Source organism: Zophobas morio, unplaced genomic scaffold, assembly GCF_036711695.1.
Source record: "Zophobas morio isolate AGI-343-1 ecotype UQ-CSIRO unplaced genomic scaffold, CSIRO_AGI_Zmor_V1 ptg000012l, whole genome shotgun sequence".
Classification (NCBI taxonomy): Eukaryota; Metazoa; Arthropoda; class Insecta; order Coleoptera; family Tenebrionidae; genus Zophobas; species Zophobas morio.
The window spans coordinates 15,907,348-15,932,391 of NW_026972117.1; the positions used below are offsets into that span (position 1 = coordinate 15,907,348).

The window sequence follows — 25,044 nt, forward strand, 5'->3', positions numbered from 1 at the left end:
TTTCTAGACTAAAAGTCAAAACGGATGCATAAACCACAAGTCTAGAAGTATGTCATTTTATAAAATTAAAATAATATTTACTATGCAAAATTTTGAGATGACATCACTACATTGTTGGTGGGAATGATTAGACAAGCTTTTTATTTTTAATTTTTTTCAGAAAACTCTAGTATAATTATTTCCAGAAAAATACTAGAAACATTTGTGTACAGTCAAAATTTTAACTATTTTGACATAATTAGAGCTTTCAAACGACATTTTTCAATAATAACTTACTCTCAGTAGCTACACATTTTATAAATTCAATTTAATTTTTTCTTTGCAGATGGGCAAAAACCAGTAACATTCCCACAACTTTTGTTTATATCGTGTATAGTTTTCAATAAACATATTCCGCTAACAATACTTAAGTATGTGTCAAAACAAACAAACAAACAAACACGCTGTAATTGATCCATAATGTTTAATTTTAAATTAACGTCTTTGATATCTTTGCAAAAAGAGAAATTTAAATTTTATTCACAACATTCCACCATTTAAGTAAACTTTCCAAGTAAACAAAAACCACTTGTTTTCGCGCAACAGACACTCCTAGAGAGTTAAGTTCTATCAGTCAACGTCTTCATGACTCCGATAACTCTACAATTCTTCCTATCACCGTGAGTAATAAACAATAAATGCAGCACAACAGTAAATTATAATCTTTATCGCCTGTTATCAAATTTCCAATTCAACCAAGCTGGTTGCCCGCTAAACCAGCCCGTGAGTAACTTTGTTATTTTAAAAGAAATTATATGAAATGTGAATCATTCATTAAAAACAATTTTGCCATGATAAAGCCGGGGCGATGTCAAGGCCTGCCATAAACATTTTGCGATCGTATAAATAATTTCTGAATTATGACTCTATATGGACTACGTCTGCTCTCACGTCTCCTTTTGGGCGATGACCATATTCGCGCATCCAGAGCCGGACTCGCCCATCAATCATCCTAATTTGCGGAACCAGGGACGTTTCCGGCTCTGTGATGGATGAGGAACTTCCTGCGCGCAGCCAAAATCTAACTCCACTAAAATATGTAAATAATAAAGCCGGTTTTATCATCGGTTTAATAAAGTTGTTTGCTTTTGTTTCGATGATAATCGCGGAATGATGGAGACGCTGATAACCGAAACACGGAATGCGATTAATGCAAAATTGGCGTTTTCGGGTTTTTGGGGTTTATTAAGAGATTTGGGTGCTAATTGGCTGATTTTGGGCATTCTTTGTCCATTTCTCCTCATTATAAAGTCAAATCGGATTTTAGCGTTATCTCGTTATGTCTTGTGGACATGGGTTTATGTGAATTTTTTGATGGTTTTAAAATTCTGATTGCCAAAACCTGTACGACATCCGGTTGAAAAAAGTGATGTCACGGAGCGGAGTTATGAGTTTTGTGAAAAATGCTATTAGGACGAACATTCTTAATAATCGATTAATATCTTTAATGGGCTGCAACTAGCTATAACCATTACTAATTATTTTGATGGCATTTTTTAGATCGCTGTGGACTTGATGTGGGCAGTAATTAATTTCTTAGCCGCAAAAATTGAAAAAAAAGTTGGACACACAAACATGTGAAAATTCCAGCAGTGTGATAAGTACTTCTAGAACATATCACAGTTGGTTGGTTACTTAGCAATTGTCGTTTAGATACTCCTTCCTCGAAAAGGTCAATACATTACAATACAATCAAAGTTCGTCAAGCACACGACATTCTTTATTTATTAAATATGACTTCGATTCTTGTTTAAATTTACTCAGTGACGTTAAAGGTATTTGTACAAGCGATAATTTTTTATATACTTACTTTGAAAATAAACAAAAACTTGGAAATGAGTATTTTAAAAATGCTGAACAAATATTTTCTTATAGTCTTAACACGAGGACTTCATGTAATTTTTCGTGGAACATGTGGAAAATATTTGCAGTTTTTTATCAACGCTTATAAGGGAAATGAAACTATGGCGGAATTACAAAATACCGCTGGCCGTAGATCGACCTATTTCCTCCCCTCGATAAATTCGCAAGTGGACTCGTCTGGACGCCTTTACGTTAACTGCGATGTCATATTAGCACATATTTTCACACTGCATTGCCAATGTCTCTTCACCGAAAAAGGAAGTAAACATAAAAATTAATCGAAGGTTATTTCGAACTTTCGTCGCCCCTGAAGTACAATCCAACAAATCCTGTTTCTTTGAAAAATTATAAAACTTGATTTTATGAAATTTATTGACAACCTTTATAAATTAAAAAAATGTCGACGGTGATGAATTGTAACTCGCGCAAACTCAAGTTACTCAAAGTCAACGCCTTAGATCATCCTGCCACGACCTACTTGTCTCTTACGTGCGCAAGATATCAGTTACATGAAATACGCAGCAAATAAATGCACACATATTTTTGTGATTTCAAATAACGATTAAAATTTTAATAATCTTTGCACGTACAAAATTTTCAGCGAACGTCATCAAATTGTTGCTGGGAATGATTACAGAAATTTTGGTTAGCGTTTCACCATCTATAAGATATTCATAACATATACCTAAAATTTGACAAGAATCTGTCCAATAAAAATCGACACAGTGACCAGACAAACAGACGGAAACGGACCTATTGTTTCGTATTCCTGGGGATCATGAAACGTCAAAAAAACGTGAAACTAGCCACTCGTCGGATGGATTCTATTACAATACTTCCTTAGTTTACACGCTTGGAAAGTAAAAATAAATAAAAGTTTAATTAAAAAAAACAATGGCGGTGAAAGTGAGAGAAAATAAATTAAAATAAAAAAATAATAAAAAGAAAGGTACGTTTTCTCAAGAAAATCGACATGGTAACACCATATCTAGTAAGTCATAAAATTTATATTTAAAATAATGATATTGGCATTACATCTATTTGACAGTTTATTTAACAGTTATTTGACCGCAACTGTAAAACTAAATAAGGGACCACTCTGTATTCTATATTAAAAATAAAAATTACGGCGTTAGTCTCTTATTATAAAGTACACAGTTTAAAATGGATTTTAAGTGTTGCCTTCGTCGTTCATAAAGTATAAGTTCGTACACAGAGCTTATTTGAAATTAAAAAAAAAAACCTAGATGCCTAAAATAAAAAGTAAAAGCTGTTTCATAAACCACAAGTATAAAAGTATACTATTTTATGAAATTTAAATAACATTCACTATGCAAGATTTTGAGGGACATCATCACAATATTGGCGGGGAGAATTAGATAAATTTTGGTTAGCGTTTCTAAAATAAGTATAAAATTTGGCAACAATCGGTTCAGTAGTTTCGGAGATTATGTGTCTACTATAATCGACACAGACGACTGACAGAAACGGGGGACTCATTGTTTCATACTGTAGAGATCATGCAACGTCAAGAATACACGAAATTAACCGTTCGCCAGATTATTTTACTATTACAATATTTCCCATTTTTTAATATAAATTTAAAATATTTTCAAGAAAATCTTCTGAAGAGGGCTGTACATTCTACAGCTAAAACAATAAGCACGCTAGTTTGGGAGCAAAGATAAGCCGGTTCTGTTTAGGAAAAACGTACTAACCAATCACAACAAAGAACTGTTATAATTTGAAAGGGTGGTGGAGGAGACAAAACCGTACAACCACTATTTTCGTTGATGCACTATATGTCCATAAAACCACAATAGACACCTTTGTTAAATTCCAAAATTTCGAAATATGAAAAACTATTCGAAACTGTGATCGAATTCAAATATATCTATACTTTAAAGTAGAGTCCGCCACCTTTGATTGGCTTTTTGTTTATATAAAGACACCAATAAACAACTTAGGATTAGGGTAATGCTAGTTCAAGTGAGTACTCTTGATATTGTTCAGTTTTATCTTAGCAAACTTGAGCCCCGCCCACCCACCCTATATTTTCATGGAGGGTATATCATTGGCCAAAATCCGTATTATCTTAGCAAATATTAGCCCCACCCACCCGCCCTCTATTATCTTAAAGACTATCCAAAATCAGTAATATCTTAGGCATAACCAACCCCGCCCTCTATTTTCTTAGAGGGTATATGATTTGCCACAATCAGTCTTATCTTAGCAAGTATTAGCCCCGCCTACCCACACTCTATTTTCCTAGAGGCTTCATCATCTTCCAAAATCAGTCATATCCTAGGAAGTGCCAGCCCCGCCCACCCGCCCTCTATTTTCTCAGAGAGTATATCATTTGCCAAAATCAGTCATATCTGAGCAAGTACTAATATTTGCCAAGATAAAACTGATTTTCACAAATAACATATAGTTTCCAAAAAAAGAGAGGGTGGGTGGGTGGGGCTAGTACCTGCTCATATAAGACTGAATTTGGCAAATGAGATACCTTCTAAGAAAAGAAAGGGAGGGGTGGGTGGGCTGGGCTAGTACCTAGTGAAATAAGTCCGACTTTGACAAATGGCATACCCACTAAGAAAAGAGAGGGCGGGTGGGTGGGGCTAATACCTGTTAAGACGGATTTTGGCAAATGACATATTCTCTAGGAAAATAGAGGGCGTGCGTGTGGGGCTCGTACCTGCTAAGATAAGACTCATTTTGGCAAATGAGATACCCTCGAACAAAAATGAGCGCGGGTGAGTTGTCAAGATACGACTGATTTTGGCAAATGAGATACCATCCAAGAAAAGAGAGGGTGGGTGGGCGGGGCTAATAGTTGCCAAGATAAGACTAATTTTTGAGAATGAGATACTTTCTAAGAAAAGTGAAGGCGGGTGGGCGGGGCTAGTACCTGCTAAGATAGGGCTAATTTTGGCAAATCAGATACCCTCGAACCAAAATGAGCGCGGGTGGGCTGCCACGATACGACTGATTTTGGCAAATGAGATACCCTCCAAGAAAAGAGTGGGTGGGTGGGCGGGGCTAGTAGTTGCCAAGATAAGACTAATTTTGGCAAATGAGATACCTTCTAAGAAAAGTGATGTATCTTCTAAGAATTTCCATCTCTCCGATTGGTATATAATGGTTCATTATTTGACGGATTCTATATACTTTAGCAGCATATTTTTGACATCATTAACTAGTGCACGCAATTTATCAGTAACTTTGAATTCAGCATTAAAAATAAATATAAAAGTGACAAAAAAATTGATAAGAATAGATTAAAATTGTGTTGCTTAATATCAAACACAACAAATTCACTAACGAATATGATGAACTTTATATCACTTTTAACGCTGGCAAGGGAAATATATTACTACGTATTTACAAGAAAAAATACATTAACAAAATGAATAAGTTATTAGGTACTCAAAACACCAATATTTAACAAAAAAGTGCAAAACAATAAACATCAAAATCATTAAAAACAGGCAAGGTAATCATTGGAAAAACAACAATAACATATACAAACAATTAACTTGTCACAACACAACAATAACGCTAAATAATCGAATGTAACCCTGAAGAGGAACAGGAAAATAGTGTTCGAAACATTAAGAAATGAATAAAATGAAAATAATGGTGCTTTTTTTCCAAGGAGTTCGACGTCATATAGTTTACATTTTAATTGTCTTTGGACAAAAGTGCTACTGTAAGATTATATCAGGTGTTGAATTAAAAAGTCATCAAATTGGCGCTGTTTTTTTGTAAACATGAAATATGTCTGCCAAAAGACACTGCCAACTTGAAGACTTTTTTAACTGAACACCCGTTATGTAACGTACTTGTATTTACTGAACCCTATGTCCTATATGTACTTTAAACATGCACCATTCTGTAAAAATATCTCTTCCCACAATGGCCGGCCTCAGCCATATGATGCTCCACATGCCCCCCAGACAACACCCTCGCTCATAACCTTTCCCAACGTATAAAGTTTCATTTGTTTATCATTATAATTTTTCACCCACTCCAGGTAAAAAATCCGCTCCACCTGTCCACTTTCCCAGCATCGCCTCGACTAAATCAATAGAAAATGAGAAATTCGAGAGCAATTCGAAAAAAATTATTTCCTCGAAGCACCATGTTTGCCTACCTGGCCGTATTCACATGGCCCTCGTCGCCATAAAAAATCTTAATGCGAGAGGGGGTGGGAACGCCGGTCTCGACCAAAAGAGGAATTATTACTTTATCGGATTCTGGAGTGTTTAAATTAGGCTGGAGCCGCCTAGATGATTTATTGCTAGTAAAATCGGGTCTAGCCCTAAAAGAGGGTGGATTCGGAGTGGTCAGGGCCGGATTGTAAATATGCACACATTCTTGACGGTTGTGGTTAACCCAAGTATGTACTTCACGGTGTTTGCACACCAATGCCGTTGCAGCTTCGCCTCGCTCGCCTTCCGCACCGAAAACTCCGGACAATGGGGAACTGCGCCGATGTACTTGACTACCACACTCACAACATCAAAATAGTGTGTTTTTTAACTTATTTATTCGTTCCTAAAACGCGCGTTTATTAATTTATATTTTAAAGGGAAATTCAGATTTGTTTGTAAGATCAGAAAGTAAAATTCAAAATTTCTGGCGGCGCAGTTTGGTCCTATTCTCCGGGTAAACGATCCCGTCGGCGCAGTTGGAGTACCCCGAGAACTCGGACGTGACCTTCTGGTAGATTAATAAAGTGAGAAGGATAACGGCCTTGGGCTCGATGTCGAGGAAAAATGTTTATTACCGAGAAAGGAAAGATAATGCAAAATAGGTTTTGTTGTGACCGGAGTTTAATCAACTGGGAGTGCTTGCATAGTGTAAAAGCCACGAAGTTTTAATTTCTAATGAGATTAATGACGTCTGTTCGGCAAGACGGATTAGATTAGTTTTCAATTGTGAGTTTTTTATTGGTTTTTTCATTGTCTGTTAACTTTTAATTCGTTATTTGTATTCTTTATATTCTTAAAATGGCATAAGTCTTAAGCTGCTTATTCAGGATAATTATTACTAAGCCACCTCAACTTGAAAAATGTATGGGGAGTTCGGGGTCATAAAACGTAGTTTATTCGTAATTTCTCAGAGGAAGGTTATGCAACAAAAAAAGTTAAATTGCTACATAAATTTACCCAAGAGGAAAAAAATGTTACACAAGAAGAATGCCTCATAAATTCCATAAAATTATTTTTATTATAATCAAGGATTAAAAAAAGATACAGGTGTTTGCATTCATTGTGAATATTGAATGACGCAGTCTGGTAGAACTCACTTAAACATAATTTAAAATTATTCTCAGAAGATATACCGGGTGTTTCGTTTGGAAATTAAACATCATAGTTGCATTTTTTAACGCAACATACTGTGAATTTTTGTCGGATTTTGATTCCTTATTATATTATAAAGCTTTCTTGACCAACAGTCTTCCACATATGTATTTGCATTTTAATGTATATAAAAAATGTCATGTATATATTTAAACGTTTTCAACTCCGCCATATTTAAAGATGGACGTCTGGAATTTCGCCGAAAGCTTTTTATCAATCGAAAAATTTCATTTGCAAATCGAATTTTTCAAAAATCTTGGTTTGTGACAATTAACACGTTATGTTTCTCGAGTTAGCTCGTGGAGATTTATATCCCTGAATTTTTTGACGATTTTTTTGCGATTTTTCAAAAATTTTAAATTTTTATTTTATCAAATTTCAAAACAATAAGATTTTTTTACCGTTTTTGAGCATCCTTAATCTAAAAACGTTTTCTTGTAGATTTAGACTTGTAGAAGTTATTTTGGAATTTATTTCTTCAAAGATTCCAGCAATTTTTTCAAAAATGACAATTCTCGAAATGTTAAAAAAAAATATTTTTAACAAAATTTTTCTAAAATATTGGTCTGGCACTATTAACACATTTTGTTTTCGAATCAGCTCGTCAAGATCTAAATATCTATGAATTTTTGACTTCGAAAATTACCCAAAGATATTTCCTTATATATTCTGACTTGTAGAAGTTATTTTCGGCTTCATTTCTTCGAAGATCCGAGCGATTTTTCCAGAATTCATAGTTTGAAAACAACAATTTTTGAAGTATTAAAAAAGATACATTTTCAAGCTGAAATTTTCAAAAATCTTGGTCTTTGACCATTAATTAACGTGTTAAGTTTTCTTGATCTCTATATCACAAATTTTTTGAGGAGTTTTTAGAAGCAAAAATCTCAATTTTTCAACATTCCGTTTTTTTGGAGGGTCATTCGAAAATAACCTACAGACATTTTCTTGTGCACTTCCACTTGTAGAAATTATTTTTCAAAAATCTTGCAGCTCATTGAGATCTATATCTCAGATTTTTTTGAACTTTTTTGGTAAATTTTCAAAAATCTCAATTTTTCAATTCCCCGGGAAAATTAGACATTTTCTTATACATTTCGACTTGTAGAACCTACTTTCCGCTTCATTTCTTTGAAAATTTCAGCAATTTTTTTAGAATCGATAAAATAAAAACCAACAATTTTGGAAATATAAAAGATATAATTTTCAAATGAATTTTTCGAAAATCTTGATGCCAGGACCATTAGCACGTTATCTTTTTAGAATCAGTTATGTTTTTCGAATCAACTCGTCGAGATCTATTTCCCATAATTTTTTCGAGATTTTTTTTGCAACGTTTCAAAAATTTCAAAAAATATGAATTTTTACCGTTTTTGAGCACCCTTTGAAAATTATCCAAAAACATTTTCTTGTGGATTCCGATTTGTAGAAGTTATTTTGGACTTCATTTCTTCAAACACTGCAGCAATTTTTCCAAATTCGATAAAATGAAAAATTACAATTTTCGAATTATTAAAAAAAATGCTATTCGATGTTTTGGAAATTTTGGTCTGGGACCATTAACGCGTTATGTTTTAGAATCAGCTCGTCGAGATCTATATATATCACAGAGTTTTTGAACATTTTTTGGCAATTTATCAAAAATCTCAATTTTTTAATACCCCGGGTATGAATTTTTTGACTTATCTGAGCACCCTTTGAAAATTACCAAAAGACATTTTCTTGTAGATTTCGATTGTAGAACCTATTTTCCGCTTCATTTCTTTAAAAATTCAAGCTATTTTTCCAGAATCGATAAAACGGAAAACGACACTTTTGGAAATATTTAAAAAAATTCATTTTCAAACAGATTTATTCGAAAATCGTGGTCTGGGTGCATTAGCACGTAATATTTTTAGGATCAGTTATGTTTTGCGCATCAGCTCGTCGAGATCTATTTCCCAGATTTTTTTTTGAGGATTTTTTGCAACTTTTCACAAATCTCAAATTGTCAATTGTTTCAAGTTTCAAACAATATGATTTTTTTTACCGTTTTTGAGCACCCTTCGAAAATTATTTAAAAACTATTTTCTTATGGATTTCGACTTGTAGTTTAGTTAGTTATTTTGGAGTTCATTTCTTCGAAGATTCCAGCAATTTTTCCAAATTCGATAAAATGAAAAACTACAATTTTCGAAACATCAAAAAAAAATTTTTAATTGATTTTTGAAAATCTTGGTCTTGACCATTGTTATGTTTTAGAATCAGCTGGTTGAGATCTACATATCTCAAATTTTTTTGAGGATTTTGTGGCAACTTTTCAAAAATTTCAATTTTTTTAATACCCACGAGTATGAATTTTTGACCGTTCGAAAATTATCCAAAGACTTTTTCTTGTGTTCGATTTGTAGAAGTTATTTTCGGCTTCATTTCGCCGAAATTTCAGCTTTTTTTTTTTTAAATGACAATTTTCTAAATGATTCATTTTCAAGCGGATTTTTTCGAAAATCTTGCTCCGGCACCAGTAACACGCTATGTTTGTAGAATCAGCTCGTCGAGATATCAGAATTTTTTGAAGATTTTTTGGCAATTTTTCAAAAATCTCAATTTTGTAGTATAAGTGTGTATGAATCTTTTTATCGTTTTTTAATCAATCTTCGAAAATTGTCTAGACATTTTCTTGTAGATTAAAAAGTTATTTTCGAGTCCATTTCTTTGAAAATTACAGCAATTAAAAAATAAACATTTTCAAACAGAATTTTTCGAAAATCCTGGTCCTCAATTTTGGAATAAAGTATGGATTTTTTTGAACACTCTTCGAAAATTGCCGAAAGATATTTACTCAGATTTAGACTTGTAGAAGTTATTTTCGGGTTAATTTTTTTGAAAATTCCAACAATTCTTGCAGAATCGATAAAATATTTAGAATTTTCTAAATATAAACATTTTCAAACAGAATTTTTCGAAAATCTTACCCCGGGACAATTATCATGTTATTTTTTCAGACTCAATTCGACGAGGTCTATATCTCAGGATTTTTTTTTAAGATTTGATCGGCAGCTTTTCAAAAATCTCAATTTTTCAAGTATGAATTTTTTGACCGTTTTTTAAGCACTTTTCTAAAATTATCCACAGACATTTTCTTATAGATTCCGACTTGTAGAAATTATTTTTGGAGTCGTTTCTTCGAAAATTCCAGCAATTTTTCCGTAATGGATAAAATGAAAAATGCCAATTTTCTAAATACAAACATATTTACAAAAATCCATTGTCAAAGGGGATTTTTCGAAAATCTTGGTCCGGGACCATCAAGACGATACCTTTTTCTCAGTTTTTTAGGATTTGTTTGGTAACTTTTCAAAAATCTCAATTCAAGTATGAATTTTTTGACCGTTTGTTGAGCTCTATCGAAACTTGCCCAAAGATATTTTCTTATAGATTTCGACTTCTAGAAGTTATTTTTGGATTCATTTCTTCGAAAATTCCAGAAATTTTTCAGAATCGACAAATTAAAAAATGACAATTTTCTAAATATTAAATTTTTTGATAAATGATTAAATTGTCATATTATTCATAAAACGGATTTTATTATGACTATTACTACATATTAGGTACATGTATAAAAAACATAAAATTTAATCACTGTTTCCCCTCCGTTAGAACACATTTCTGACACGCATCTCGGATGTAACAAAAATAATTGTTTGTCTCACTGCAAGTCATCAAACGTCGTACTATTTAAAATATGTATTAAGCGTTCAGCTCTTTTGCAAAACACTGTACAACATCGCCACTCCACTTCCCGCCCATCCTTTCCAGCTCTTCTCCTAAAAACCACACATCATCTTACACAATCCGTTAATTTCCTAGTTCTTTTTTATTTTGCTAATTAATCTCTCCTCAGTCGAATTCCTCGCCGGCTGCACTGTCCAGAAAGCACGCTGCAGTGCTGCCAATTGACCTCCGACCCGCTTGGCCCTTGGCCCGGCTCTCTCTGATACATTTACATCCAAACCTCGAATAATTACAAGAAAAATAAACCCAAACGTCCGGAACCCATTCCGCCGGGCTTTTCGCTCGATTCCAGCATTTTTCGTTCCCGGCAGGTGTTCATTGACCGGATCGAAATTTGCTTTGGCCCCACGGAGTAGGAATTCGTGGCGAGCGAACACAATGACAACTAATGTATTTTTTGCGTCTTGGAGCGATTGAAATATATATTTAGTTGGTAATTTATTTTGATATAATTTACCGGAAATTGCGCTAGTTTTTTCCGAGTCAGCGTTTTGATTCGCAGTTGGAAATTGAGCTCGCTGCGGCAATTCGCTTGTCATCGCTTTTGATGTGTACTCTTGCTTTGGTGACCTTTGGTGGCTGGCTGCGTAATGAGGAATTTGCAAATTGCAGCAGAAAGGAATTGATAATATGGAATTATGTATAATTTTTTTGCTGGAAATGCAAAGTATGCGGCAGTTGGAGCTAAATCATGTAAGAAACTGTGATACTTTGAGAAACGTAGTAGCTGGTGCTAAGTTAGTGTGGTGTTAAAATCACAGCAAGGAACGACTACCAGTTAATTAATTTACTTTCACAAATATATTTTGAAAACAAAAATATTAAAACATAAAATTGAGCAAAAATAATACTGTTTTAATAAGCGTTAATTTTCTACTAGTTACGCATATTTTAATTTATATTAGACGACAAATTTTTACGTCTGAAGTGTTTAAGTGGCTGCAGCATCAAAATTTAATTATTCATCCCCCACCAATAATTTGACTACGTCACATCAAAGTTTTGCTGGGCATATAAATTATATAAAATAAAATAATCACATATAATACACTCGTGATTTATTTTTTATTAATAAGTATTACATATCTTCAGTATTCGAATAGGTCCTCCTCTAGAACTTCATTAACACTATAATGGCATTTATTAAGTAAAATGGTGAAAACTTTGTTTTGAAAATGTTTTAAATATAAACATTGAGTGAACAGTCTATGCAAACGCTCGACTTTGATTAGAGTTTGAACGAAGTTGTGCACGCCTGTGAATTTAAACGGCCTCGCTGATAACCTGGTTAATCAATTTCTGATTTAGACCGTAGTTTGATTTTTATAGATACTCGATATACTGATAATTTTGTGTCATTATAATTAAGTCTAAATGACGAATGGCTATAAAAACTTCCAATAAAATATCAAATAAAGATAAAGATAAATAGATGAAACTTTAATTTTTTGTAGAAGTAATCAATCCAATTTAAAAAAGTAGAATTATCTACATTTTTATCGGAAAGTACATCAAATTAAAAATAATTCTAACCCAAGCAAGTAGTATATACTAAATGAGTTATAATCTAGTAATCAGGTAGTTATGTTTTAAATTATTTGTTTATAACGTACCTAATTGTAATTGCTAACATGTAATCACTGTAAAGCAGAAAACAAGTGTTTCAATAAACGATATCACATATAGGTGTTCCAAGCAAATGAGATTTTTGGTGACACTCTGTATGTACCCCACAACTTGTGAATAAATTAAAATTAAACCCAAAGTATAGTGAAAAAACGTGGCAACAAATGTTAATAAAACACTGAATAAAAAAGAAAAACCTGAAAACATATAGGTGGCATTTTAACATTAACAATTAATTCCGCTTCTTGAAAAGTTATAAAACTTTATTTTACTACATTTTATTTGTGATGACATGTATATATAAAAATGTAGACAATACCAGTAATAGTGTAAGAAAAAAAGAAGTCCGAGGTCGGTGACCATGTTAATCGTCGCTTGTAAAAGTTTATTATACAGTTTGTAAAAACTTTGAAGTCTACCAGAAAATTCAAAGCAAATTCATAAACCACAAGTATAAAATTATATATGTACATTATTTTATGAAATTTAAATAATATTTGGTGTAGAAAACTTTGAAGGGCCGTCATCAAATGGCTGTTTTACTATCTACACGATATCCCCAACCTATGTATAAAATTTGACAACAATCGATGTAGTAGTTTTGGAGATTGTCCGTTTAATAACAATCGACACAGACACACAACAAATAGACACAGAGATAAGAGCCCAATTTTTCAAAATGAGGTTTTATGAAATTTTTGACTTTTTTCAAGCTTCAAAATTTACTTCCGGCTTCATTTCTTCGAAAATTTCTACTCTTTTGGGGAATCGCCGAAATTAAATGTGGTAATTTTAGAAATTTAACTTTGAAAACGATTACCTCGAAGATCTTCATCTGAGACCGTCAACACGCTATGTTTTCGAATTATCTTGTCAAAATCTATGTTCCACAAATTTTGATGAATTTTCAGGCAACTTTTCCAAAAGCTCAATTTTTCAAAATGAAATTTTATGAAAATTTTGAGTTTTTTCGAGCACAATCGAATATTATCTAGAAAGAATTTTACAAATTTCGACCTCTAGAAGTTAATTTTGGTTTCATTTATGAGAAAGCTCGTACCTTTTTTTGGGAACTGCCAAATGCAATATAGAATAGAACAATTGTAGAAGCAAACACTTGAAAATTCAAAAAATCAAATGATATTGAAAAATTGAAAAATCAAGAAATCGTGAAATTAAAAAATCGAACAGTCGTAAAATCGAAAAATTGAGAAATTGAAATACGGAAAAATTGAGAAATCGAAATCCCAAAAATTAAAAACCTGAAAAATCGGAAAAATTAACGAATTGAAAAACTGAACAATCGAAAAATCGAGATATCCAAAAGTCGAGAAATCCAGATATGGAAAAATCAATCAATCGAATTGAAAATTGGAAAAACGAAAAATTTGAAAAATGAAAAAATTTATAAATCGAAAAATTAAAGAACCGAAAACTGCTGAACCGATAAAAAAAACTAAAAAATTGTTGAAAATGTTCAGCAAGGACACATTTTCAGGACTTTGAAAAATCGATAAATCGAAAAAGTAGGAACGCAAAAAATTTAAAATTTTAAAATAGAAAAATTTTAAAATCGAAAAATTGAAAAACTGAAAAACCAAAAAACAAGAAATCGGAAAATCTAAAATAAAAAATATTACCGAAATAAAAAAATTGAAAAATTGAAAATTATATAAACTGAAAAATCCCAAAACTGAAATGGTGAAAAATTGAAAAGTCGAAACATACTGTAGACATAATAATTCGCTTGCGTTCGAGAGTAAAAATATTTTAATAAAAATTTGCCGCTTCCTCGAGATGCGTACTGAATCTATCATTCCTACTGGATTATATTGGTTTCCTATCTGTCAGGTAGCAAACACCAAACACCGCGAAAAAGATTGATATTTGTTACAGACAACCAACGAGTAGTTATCGATCATCACAACGAGGCGGCAAAATCTGCGAAATTTCAAAGCCAACTTGATCCACAATCTTTTATAACCACTCGTAATATCGTGTGTATGTCATATCAAAAATAGTTCTATAATTTAAGTAAATTCTAAATCAAACGTCCTTGTCTTCCATTGTCTTGTTTATGACGTACTTTTAACCTTCAAAAATGGAAGAGCAAAACGAGCCTGATAAAAAAAATCTGATTCAAATAAATTGTTGTTTAAATGTTTTATTTACGTTTATTTTAGTTGTCAACAAATTTTATAGGAAAACAGAGTCAATTTCAAAATGAAGTTATTTTGTCACGTTTATTTCTCGCTTTAATTCTTGGTATTAAACATTAAACTGAGTTACGGCAGTAAAAAGAAATTACGAATTTTCATTGTCAAGCCCATGTGATTCATTTTATTGTTAAATTTAAATTGTTAAACGATATTAATCCTGTAATGATGGTGACTACTTTTATTTCTCACTGTTTATAATTTGTAATGTGATTGTAACATGAAAACAAGAATATCAGTAACGCCCAGATTGTAACTGACTGCAGTCAAGGTGATCATAGTCATTTTTTGATTGATTTGAATATTCAATATTTTGTTCATAGCACTATAGTCAGTCAAAACAATGAAATAAGCATAGTCATAGAATAATTAAAAAATGGTAAAGCTCTCTTAACTTCTCACTATATTGTTTGTGGCTTTCAGGCTCATCAAGTACATTAAAATTTTGAAGCTTAAAGCTGTCAATCTAATACTAAATAAGTCTTTACATGACTTGGATCGAAGCTACTCTGAAACCAATACAATATTTCTTGATCAGAGAGAAACAAATGTCTATAACCAATATTTTGCATTTCAAGCAAAGTTGAACTATCAACATATTTTTTTATGCTATTGATATTGTATGTAAAAATTAAGTTCATAATATGAACACTACAATGTGAAAAAAACAACGGAATTACGAATTTTCATGTCCAAGTTTGTATCCTGTTTATTATAAAATTTAAATTGTTAAACGGGCTTAAGTAGCGTGGATTATTTTTAGTTTTTCGCTAAATGGTTTGTGATTCTCAGGTTCATGAAAAATTCACGACCCGACTCTTTATTTTTAATGATAGTCAAAGAACATTATTCGTTGTTTCTCAGACAACTTTTCTGTTAATTATATAGGAAACTCGAATAAAAGATTTTTAAAATGTGACATTTGAAAGACCCCATGAAGACCAGTCGGAATGCGGTCTTCTATTTAAATGGACCAAGCGTCTTTCCCTTTACATTCAAGACCTCAGACGTGAATAATAGAAGAAAAATCTTTAGAATTAATTTGGAAAATTGTTATAAAAATCATAAAATAAGCTAGACAATTTTAAATTATCTAATTTCTTTGTCTTCCAAACAACACCATTAATAACAAAAACAATTAATGTCAACAATAACCTGAACAACAATAATTTATATCTCAATTCCTGAGATAATAATTAAGAAAACCATCTGGGTATCATTACGGTTCCATTTAATAAATACGGTTCTATTCCACTGCATCCATGAGTAATCTTCCGAAATAAATTAAATAAGACGTTCTTCGAGCTAACAGCTTGTAAAAACCCCAAACTCACCTCTAACAGCCATGTCCGAGTTACACCCCCCGAAGGGAGCCAAAGCCAGGAGGACTAACCCCAAAAACAAAATATCCATGTTGCTAATTAACTCAGTTCTCATAAACAAAGTCCACTCATTACATCACAAACACACCAAAAACACAACACAGACACCGACTTAACTTAAGTCATCATACTCATCCACTGTCAAAAAAAATAAAAACAAAGTAAGTACGAACGCAACAACCTGTTGCACGCAACCACGACGAGCAGCGACACCACCTCTCGGCGACTCGCAACCGAATGACAATTGAACGTCGCGCTCAGCAGCGACGGCGGCGAGAGCGGCCGAAGACGGCCGAAGTGTCACAGGTAGATTAGTGACCTTGGAATCAACAGGTAACCCCCCTGGGAGAGACGGAGACGGAGCTATTGTGTTCTTGCGTATAGAATGTTGATCTGTATTATTGTTGAGAAAAGATGAAAAAGCCATGGAGGATGCATGGTGGGGCCGACCAGTGGGCTGATGGTCGCTGGGGGCAGGACCGAGGGTGACGGGTTGGCTGGGTGGCTGGATTTACGTAATGCGGTAGCGCGCTGGGTTTAGGAATTTTTAATTGTGGAGAGATGTGGATTATGGTCTTTTTCGTTGTGGGGGATGGGTGCGATGTCGGGTGGATCAATGAACCCATTGATGAGATGGTCGAGTTGGTAGTGTGTAACTGGAAATTTATTAGTGCAATTAGCGGTTGTTTGCGTTTTTCTTCTGGCGAACTCGTGTAGGTACGAGTTGCATGGCAGGTGAATGGAGTTAATTGCGTTTCTTGTGAGATGAAGTTGGCCACTTTTTCGAAAATAAGTTTATAGAGCAGAACTTATTAGTTTTCATAAATATAAAAATTAGATGCGGGTATACATATTTTATTTTTTTGTAGATACGGCAGACAAAAAAGGTGGAGAAAACGAATAATTTAAGAGAAAATTTGTATTTAAACACCTTTTTTACTTTAATTCTAAAGCGCACGGTTTCTTAATTTGTCCGTTTAAAAGCATCCTATTTCAGACTGATTGTTTTAAAGGTGATGTAAAGATATCGTCTACAGGGCAATTAAATTTACACACTACCTCATTAGTAGAGTGTTAGAATGGTTTATGTTTATTAGAATCTCAAGGAGAAAATTACCGAAGTGATACAAGCAGAATAAAGATCTATGGACTTCATCCCAAGTTATTCACTGTAGTTGAATAAATTATCCGCAGAATTAAGACAGATTACACATTAAAAAATATATATTTCAGTGATCGTCTAACATTGGACAGTATTTTACCAGATGAACAGACAGACATACAGAAAGACAGTGCTGCGTACTAACAAAATTTTACGGTTCTGTATTTAGACCAAAAATTTAGGGCTGTAACTCGGATAAAATTATTTCATCATGTTGAACGCGGATCTGTAATTTATGGGTTCACGGATTAGTATTTTTACTGTACACCAGGATCAAAGTAAAAAATTTAATTTGAGTGATTTATTGGAAGCTACCAATAAACCGCTTAGGATTATGGAAGTGATAAGATAATTTACAGTCCTGACCTCCTCTCCTCAAAGGAATAAAGGTCTATTGCAGTAACACATTTTTTGTCACCAAGTAACCCAAACTCGTTGTAAATCATCACCATTGTAATATTGAGCAATTTAGCTTACAACAAGCACCTTTTTGAAAACAAAGTCATTGTTCACTATTTGGTGGACTCTATTTTACCACTGTAAAAATAGTTTATTTTATTTCATAAAATTTGGTTTAAGGTTATTTAGACAGAATTCGCCTCGAAAATACATTTAATTTTTGATGATAACGCCTATAAATCAAATAAAGATATCTCTGCAGTGTAAGAGTACAGGTAAAGATGCGTGCTAACCAATGGACATGCTTAACTTCGCCTGTTTATGTCTATACTTCGAAAGAATTCAACTATTAAGCACGTTAAGCTATAATTAAGCAAAACGAGCCGATATTATTTTGGGTGAGCAGCTATTATTATGATAATTATTATTTTATTGTTACTAAATGTAGCGTGGCGCGACATTAATGTATTATCACATTATCGAAAAAATTAGGTAAACCGTTTTTGATTTGATCAATAAATTGTTGGTTAGCATTTTCCATCTACATGATGTTCTTAATATACCTACATATAAAATTTGACATCAATCACTTTAGTAATTTCGGAGATTATGTTTATGTCTAATAAAAATCGACGGCCAGATGGAGACGGAAGACATATTTTTTTTGTACTCTAGGGGTGATGTAACCAGGCGCGGATACAGGATTTCGTTGGGGGGGGGGGGGGGCAATTTTTGTGGGATTTTACCTATCCCCCAGAAATTCGTTCTAAACAAAAAAAATTATAAAATTTTAGCAAGTATACTCTTTTTCACATAACATGGGTGACATTTGGTTGTTTTCCTTACACGTAGAGTGTACAGTAGAACCTCGATAATCCTAATAATTGGGAAAAAGTTGTGTTCAGATTAACGATTTGTTCGTATCAGCGATTTTTCCAAAAATCGGAAAGGGAATTGAATAACAGCTTCATACACAACTGAAAACAAATTTCAAGAAATAAACTTAAATTTTATTACACAAAATTAAAGAATTCTTAAGCAACAATGGATAATAATATACATGATTTCTAAAAAAATATTACTCCGTGACCATAAACACGTAATTTTTTTGGAATAAACACGACGGGATCTAGACCCTGAATTTTTTCAGAATGTTTAGATGAATTTTTGAAAAAGGAAATTTTCCATTATGTATTCGTCCAGTTCAAATATCGCAATTTTTAAACATTTCGAAAAATTCGAATTTTAAAGCGAATTTTCCGAAAATATTGCTCCGTTACCATAAACATGCTATATTTCTGGAATCAGCACGTCGGAATATATATCCCTGAATTTTTTCAGAATTTTTAGGAAGTTTTTTCAAAAATTAAATTTTCCTCATGCAAATTTCGACCCATTTTCGACGATTTTCGAAACTTAACTAAATATTTTCTCTTACAGACTTCGGGTCTCATTTTTTCGATAATTTCAACCTTTTTTCCAGAATTAGTTAATCAATTCAGTGCATTGAAATATCGCAATTTTTAAAAATTTCAAAATATTCCATACAACATGTGCAGAAAGATCTTGCGTCATTTTTTCAAGTAGGTGCATGTTTTCAAGTTCAGTTCGGATTGCAGAGTTTTTCTTCGGATTAAAGAGGTATCGACTTCAAATAGCCTCGGTTCGGATTGCTGGATGTTCAGATAATAATGAGTTCGGATTATAGAGATTGTACTGTAATTACAAAAGGAAATGCGATTTCAAAATTTTGAAATTGGTCAAATTAAAGTAACTCGATCGTGTCAGGGGGGGGGGGTAATTGCACCCATTGCCCCCCCCCTAGATCCGCGCCTGGATGTAACGTCGAAAAAGCATGAAAGTAGTCAATCGCCTGATGGATCCAATTACAATACTTCCTTAACTTATGCTCGGGAACTAAAACATATACAGCAGGTAACGATCTTCTGAACAAAAGTCTTAAAAGAGATACAAAAAAAAGAGTGCGTCGACCCAGGGAGGCACGGATGGAGTTTTAACTCTGCGTTGTCAATTTATATAAATTACATTTCTTTATCATATAGAAATATAATAATTAATTATTATAATAATAGACAGCGGATGGCCGTCGGGTTAAGCAAGGTCAAACTCGGTACGGTATGTACGGGATGGCGGGATGGATTCATTGCAGTTACGGGCTGCACTTCGTTTATTTGAGAATAGAATAACGTTGTTTCGTTGCACTCTGCTGTTAATTCCCGTTCTCATTTAGTTAGCTTACTAATTAGGTTTTCGTTAATTGTATTTAAAGCGACGATTAAATTCAGTGATTATCACCCGCTACTGACTCCCGGCGAGCCAGGGCGTCATGATTACATTTGTGGCGGCACAATGAGCTGGATAAGCGAAGTAAAGATCAGCCGCTCTGTACCCTAGTGGTCAAGGCACCTGCCCGGCAAGCGGGATATGTGCGGTTCGATTCGGAACCGGAGCAGCAAACATTTTTTCTTCGCTTACCTGCACATTCACAGCAGTTTATCTTTCTATAGTGCGGCGTTATATGTCTATGTTCAGATTCAGTTCAGACTGGTGTCTGTGTCGGTACGGAAAAACGTTAGCTCGTACCTCGAACTCGACATCCTATTCCGGCGCGCGTCGTATACGTGTTCTGTAATACGAAAAGAGAGGACTTAAAACTCTAAAAATATTATACAAATTTTTAATAATTAGTCCCAGTCGTCCTTCAGTGTAGACCAGTGTTAAGAAAAATAAGTCTTAAACTTCTTGGTTCAGGCAGAGTTCCGCTTAGTTTTTTTGGTTTTTCAAAAACTAGTTCGTTTTCGCCTAGAACTAACATTATTTTTGCCCTGGGAAAATATGTTGTATTCCATTAAACAATTTTATCAGTCGATTAACGTAATATTTAACATATCTTTCCACTAAGTCCATATAGTCTGAAACCATTTCGCTAAAAATTCAACTTTGTAACGTGAATACACTTAGTACTGGACCTTTTCGAGGGTGTTGATCAGAGTGTTGCTTGACTGGACTAATACAATTCCAACCCCGTTCCCAGCAGCGGATTACGCTTGGCAAGCACTTACGGTCACTGCCGCGAGTGACACAATTCCGTCTACGACGAGCGGATCACACAGAGAGCCGCAATTCGACTCGATCCGTGACGAGAACACAAGCGATGCTGGAGATTGGGTGAAGATTTGGCGCCCAACGTGAAGCCTATACAACTTGATTTAATTTACGTGAAATACATTTTAATAACAACTTTGATATTGTGGGAGCGGGGGTAACGCCAAAGCCACGATGTCATCAATATTTTATGAAGATCCTAGAATTTTGAGAAGTAACAAAAAATAGACACTGTGGTTCAGTCTATGCATAAAATGTGTGTCATGCAGGAATAGAAACAACATTTTAAACAACAATTTAAAATTATCAATTTGGTAGATATCTGCTTGTATAGAAATAGATACTCACAACAATAAGATACGATGACAGAATACATACCTACCAAATTATTTATGTTTCCTATGCAGATCGCCTAACTGTATCCCACGATCAACATTCAATAAAATAAATATAACATTTAAAGAGGCACGTTCAGGCTGGATATCCGGCATTACAAGAACAGGTACCTACAACTGGATCTACTACTAGGAACATAAGAAAATCCGCATGCAAATACTTGTCACTTTACATTAGCTCTTCCTGCATTGATAAAATATTCAGAATTAGTACGTACGTATAATTTGCACTTAGAACGACGACGCCAACAGACTTGTCAGCAAAACTATTTTTTTCATGACACTGTTTTTACGTTCAATGGTTCAGACAAAACTCTAGTTACCAAGTTGATGGATGCACCAGTCCTAATTTAAATCCAACAGGATTATTATCTTAGACTCTTTTAACATGTTGGATTTCTTTTTGTGAGGTTACTTTATGGTTTATACTAAGTATAACTTATCCGTCGAAATAATTAGGGTGAAGGTTTTATACAACACATTGTGGTGTCCCAGTTTGAATTCAAATTTTGCGCTGAGAAAACAAAACAACGTCGCGAAACCGCATTTGAAAAATTTGAATTTGAAAAGTAAATTAAGAAAAATCGTTTAACGTAGGCAACCATGTGCAATCTCAGTTTGGTAGCTCATCTAAGTAATTAGTGAATGTCAATCATTAAACTAATAGTGGTGAAGGGTTGGAAATGGCAGTTTAGGCATGAGAGTAGATGCGTCACTTGTTTGTCTCGTGTGTGTAAACACGTGCTGAGCCTGAGGTACCTAGATTAAGTTTAGTTGGTTTGGTAGTTTCATAAAATCCCCCACAAGCGTAATTAATTATTTATTATTAATGAAATGAAATCTCATCTTAATTCATAACCTGAAATGTTGTGAAGTTTTGCCCGTGGTCTCAATGTTTGTTTATTGTTTGTAAATTCATAGTTCATGTTAAGATTTTCAACTGTTCCTGGTTTTACCGTTAGGAAATTTACTTAGTCAGGCTTCATTCTTTATTTATCAAGTTATAATTAAAGTTTCTAAATGTGGTTGCTTAAGTAATACACACATCTTAATTACTCACTTGAAACTGCAATAGTTCATTACTTCATCTAAACGTTGCTCCACTTTGAGAAAAAGGACCTTGAAAAACTGCGGTTAAATTCGAACTCTCGTGGACTTGAAAAACGTAAGTGCTTTAATATTTTCGTAGAGATTTAATTATTTTCTTGCGGCTTGAATTTGAACATTTATTCTCGAAAGTACCTCAAAGCTTTGCGAGACCAGTTTATTTATTGAATATATATTTTTTTGTTTGTTTGTATGTCTCTGTCAACTCTTCTGTTAGTTAATGTTGGGATTAACTTAAGAAAATGTAAGCATGTCATAATTAACATTCAAAAAGCTACATTCCGTGTACACATGAAAATGCAAACTCGGTACAAATACTCCACGTGCATTTATAACCACCACCTTTGGGACTGGATTCTGTCAAGTAAAAAACGCTCCTACGCATTTGGTTAAACCTTAGGTTTCACTTTACTCTCCAGAGAGATCTCGGTCGCAATATCACTATAATTTAAATTTCACTCCGTAAATCTTATTTCATAGCTCAATTGTATATCATATTGTTCTAAAAACAGTGAAGCATGTGTTTACCACCTTCAAATAGATATGAATTTTATAAAACCAGAATAAATTATGTTGTGGTATATTTCACAAGAGAACATCGAGTAGGTACGACCATTATAGCAAAAATTTTTAACACATCTTCAGAATGGATCCAACCATTGCTACGAAATTATAAATATAACCTGTCCAAAACTTTTCCCATATAACTTAGGGGCGTTTTTGTCATTTCTGTATAAATAAGAAAATTTAGAATAACCAAATTGAACTAAATAACTTTATAATCGAAAATTACCAAACAATGTACTTCCCAGGGTTGTAATCAAAATGTAAAATACCGTCAACTAGATTAAATAAATATACATCCTGCACAAAGTTTTTCCTTTTAAAAATTTAAATTCGTCGTATTTTATCTCAACGCCTATTAATTTCCTGCGCTGAAATAAATACTACACATAAAATCAACAACAAATTTTTATCTCACCGAGACTACCGAGAAAAACCCCCTCAGTACATCTCAATATCTGTGTGGGAAATGATCCACAAAATAATGATAAACTTTTAGACCTGATAATTGGATTTTTCCATACACAACAAAAAAAGTGACACTTTCCACCTTGGTTATATCTACATAGGTAATTATCGATAACTTTCAGTCTGATTTGAATTAAGAACGTATCGTGCATTTAATTTCACTTCCTGTGATTCGAAATATTAAAATTCAAAATTTATTTCGTCGCTTGTAAAGTTCGTATTAATAATGCAAATGAAGCAGTTAACTTTCTACATTTATGTTAATCGTCATCAACAATGTGTAGTTTATGGAAAGACTTATTTTCATACAAAGATAAAAAATACCGTAACCTGAACCACAATGACCTCTTTCGCTACAAAAACAAAGAAAAAACTTGATGATGAAAACAACAAGGAACGTTTTAAACATTTTATTAAAATTAAATAGTGCTTAACTTAAACCATTAACAAAGTGAGGCACAATACGATTATTCATCACATTTCAAAACATAAAACTACATCGCAACAATATAAAAACCGAACAGCATCCAACGACACCGATCAATCATTTTACATAACCTTAAAAAATAATAAAAACTATACTGTTCCGTGAGGGGTTCTCGTTAAATTCATTAAATATTATCTTCATTTAGGCTTTCTATCAACAAGTAAAGCTCAACCTACAACTATTTATTTAATATCATTTAATAAATGTCAACTAATCACAACAGAAATCATACAAGAAAAACACTGTTGTCAAGGTCCTATGTTAAGCGCACCTAGTTCTTTTACTTTTGTCAACAAGTCGCTAGGCTGTCGATACGGCGTGATTAAATTTCGTTGCAATGATCAAAAGTGGCCCATAGGCCTCGAAATAACTCAATCCGGGCCTGGTCAACTCAGACTAACTAGGATATGTGCTTCTGAAGGGCAGTGGCCAACGAAGTATCTGTATTGAAATTTATCACAACACACCCTCTATGTACAGGAAAAAAATTATCGCGACGCCTATGGTTCAAATGACATTTCCACCGACCGTTTTCACACTAAAGCAGCCCAACTCATAAGCTCATTTTGATATTAACCCAGTGGCGTGCCTGGAGATTTCGCCGATTCTGATTACTTTTTTTCAGCCGCCATCTTGTAACCCCGGCCTACTAACTACACAACAGTTACAAAGATATCTCTTTAAAAAATTCGTTAATCTAACCTACTTTAGCGCTTTATTTTTGAGAACATCACATGCTTAATGCGTCCCGCTTGATACTATATATCCAGGGAGATTCCTCGAAGCGTCCGCCATCTTGTCACTTCGACAAATCCACCTGATAAATTTCAATACAGTGTCAAAATACGTGTGTGAATGTGTTTATATGTGATTGTGTGTGAGCAGTGGCGGCGGTTCTTTAAAATGTTTGTTTTTAACAGACGACGGCCGATATAGGGTTTTCAGTGATATGGATGACGTTCGTTGGCCACTGGCCGCCATTGGGCAACTTCGATTTGAGCAGTTCCTCCAACGATGTTTTGCGGAAAAGGGCCATTTTTGTAGGCGATAGGGGAGCCACTGCAAAC

At 33.6% G+C, this 25,044-nt stretch overlaps 2 protein-coding genes across 8 annotated transcripts in view; both read right to left on the reverse strand.

The window, feature by feature from the left end:
- Nucleotides 1–16,497, reverse strand: part of LOC135127902 (epidermal growth factor receptor) — a 158,849-nt gene extending 142,352 nt beyond the window's left edge. For both annotated transcript variants that reach the window (XM_064054581.1, XM_064054580.1), the window contains exon 1: nucleotides 16,222–16,497. In XM_064054581.1, coding sequence (XP_063910651.1) covers nucleotides 16,222–16,324 — 103 coding nt within the window. In that variant the 5' untranslated portion in view covers nucleotides 16,325–16,497. The remainder of the gene's footprint in view (nucleotides 1–16,221) is intronic.
- A 7,388-nt stretch (nucleotides 16,498–23,885) lies between these two features.
- The window catches only part of LOC135127896 (protein NDRG3), a 40,539-nt gene continuing 39,380 nt past the window's right edge, over nucleotides 23,886–25,044 (reverse strand). For 4 of the 6 annotated variants that reach the window (XM_064054571.1, XM_064054565.1, XM_064054566.1 and 1 more), the window contains one exon: nucleotides 23,886–25,036. In XM_064054571.1, coding sequence (XP_063910641.1) covers nucleotides 24,891–25,036 — 146 coding nt within the window. In that variant the 3' untranslated portion in view covers nucleotides 23,886–24,890. The remainder of the gene's footprint in view (nucleotides 25,037–25,044) is intronic. The other 2 variants (XR_010280299.1, XM_064054570.1) reach the window with 2 other exon arrangements.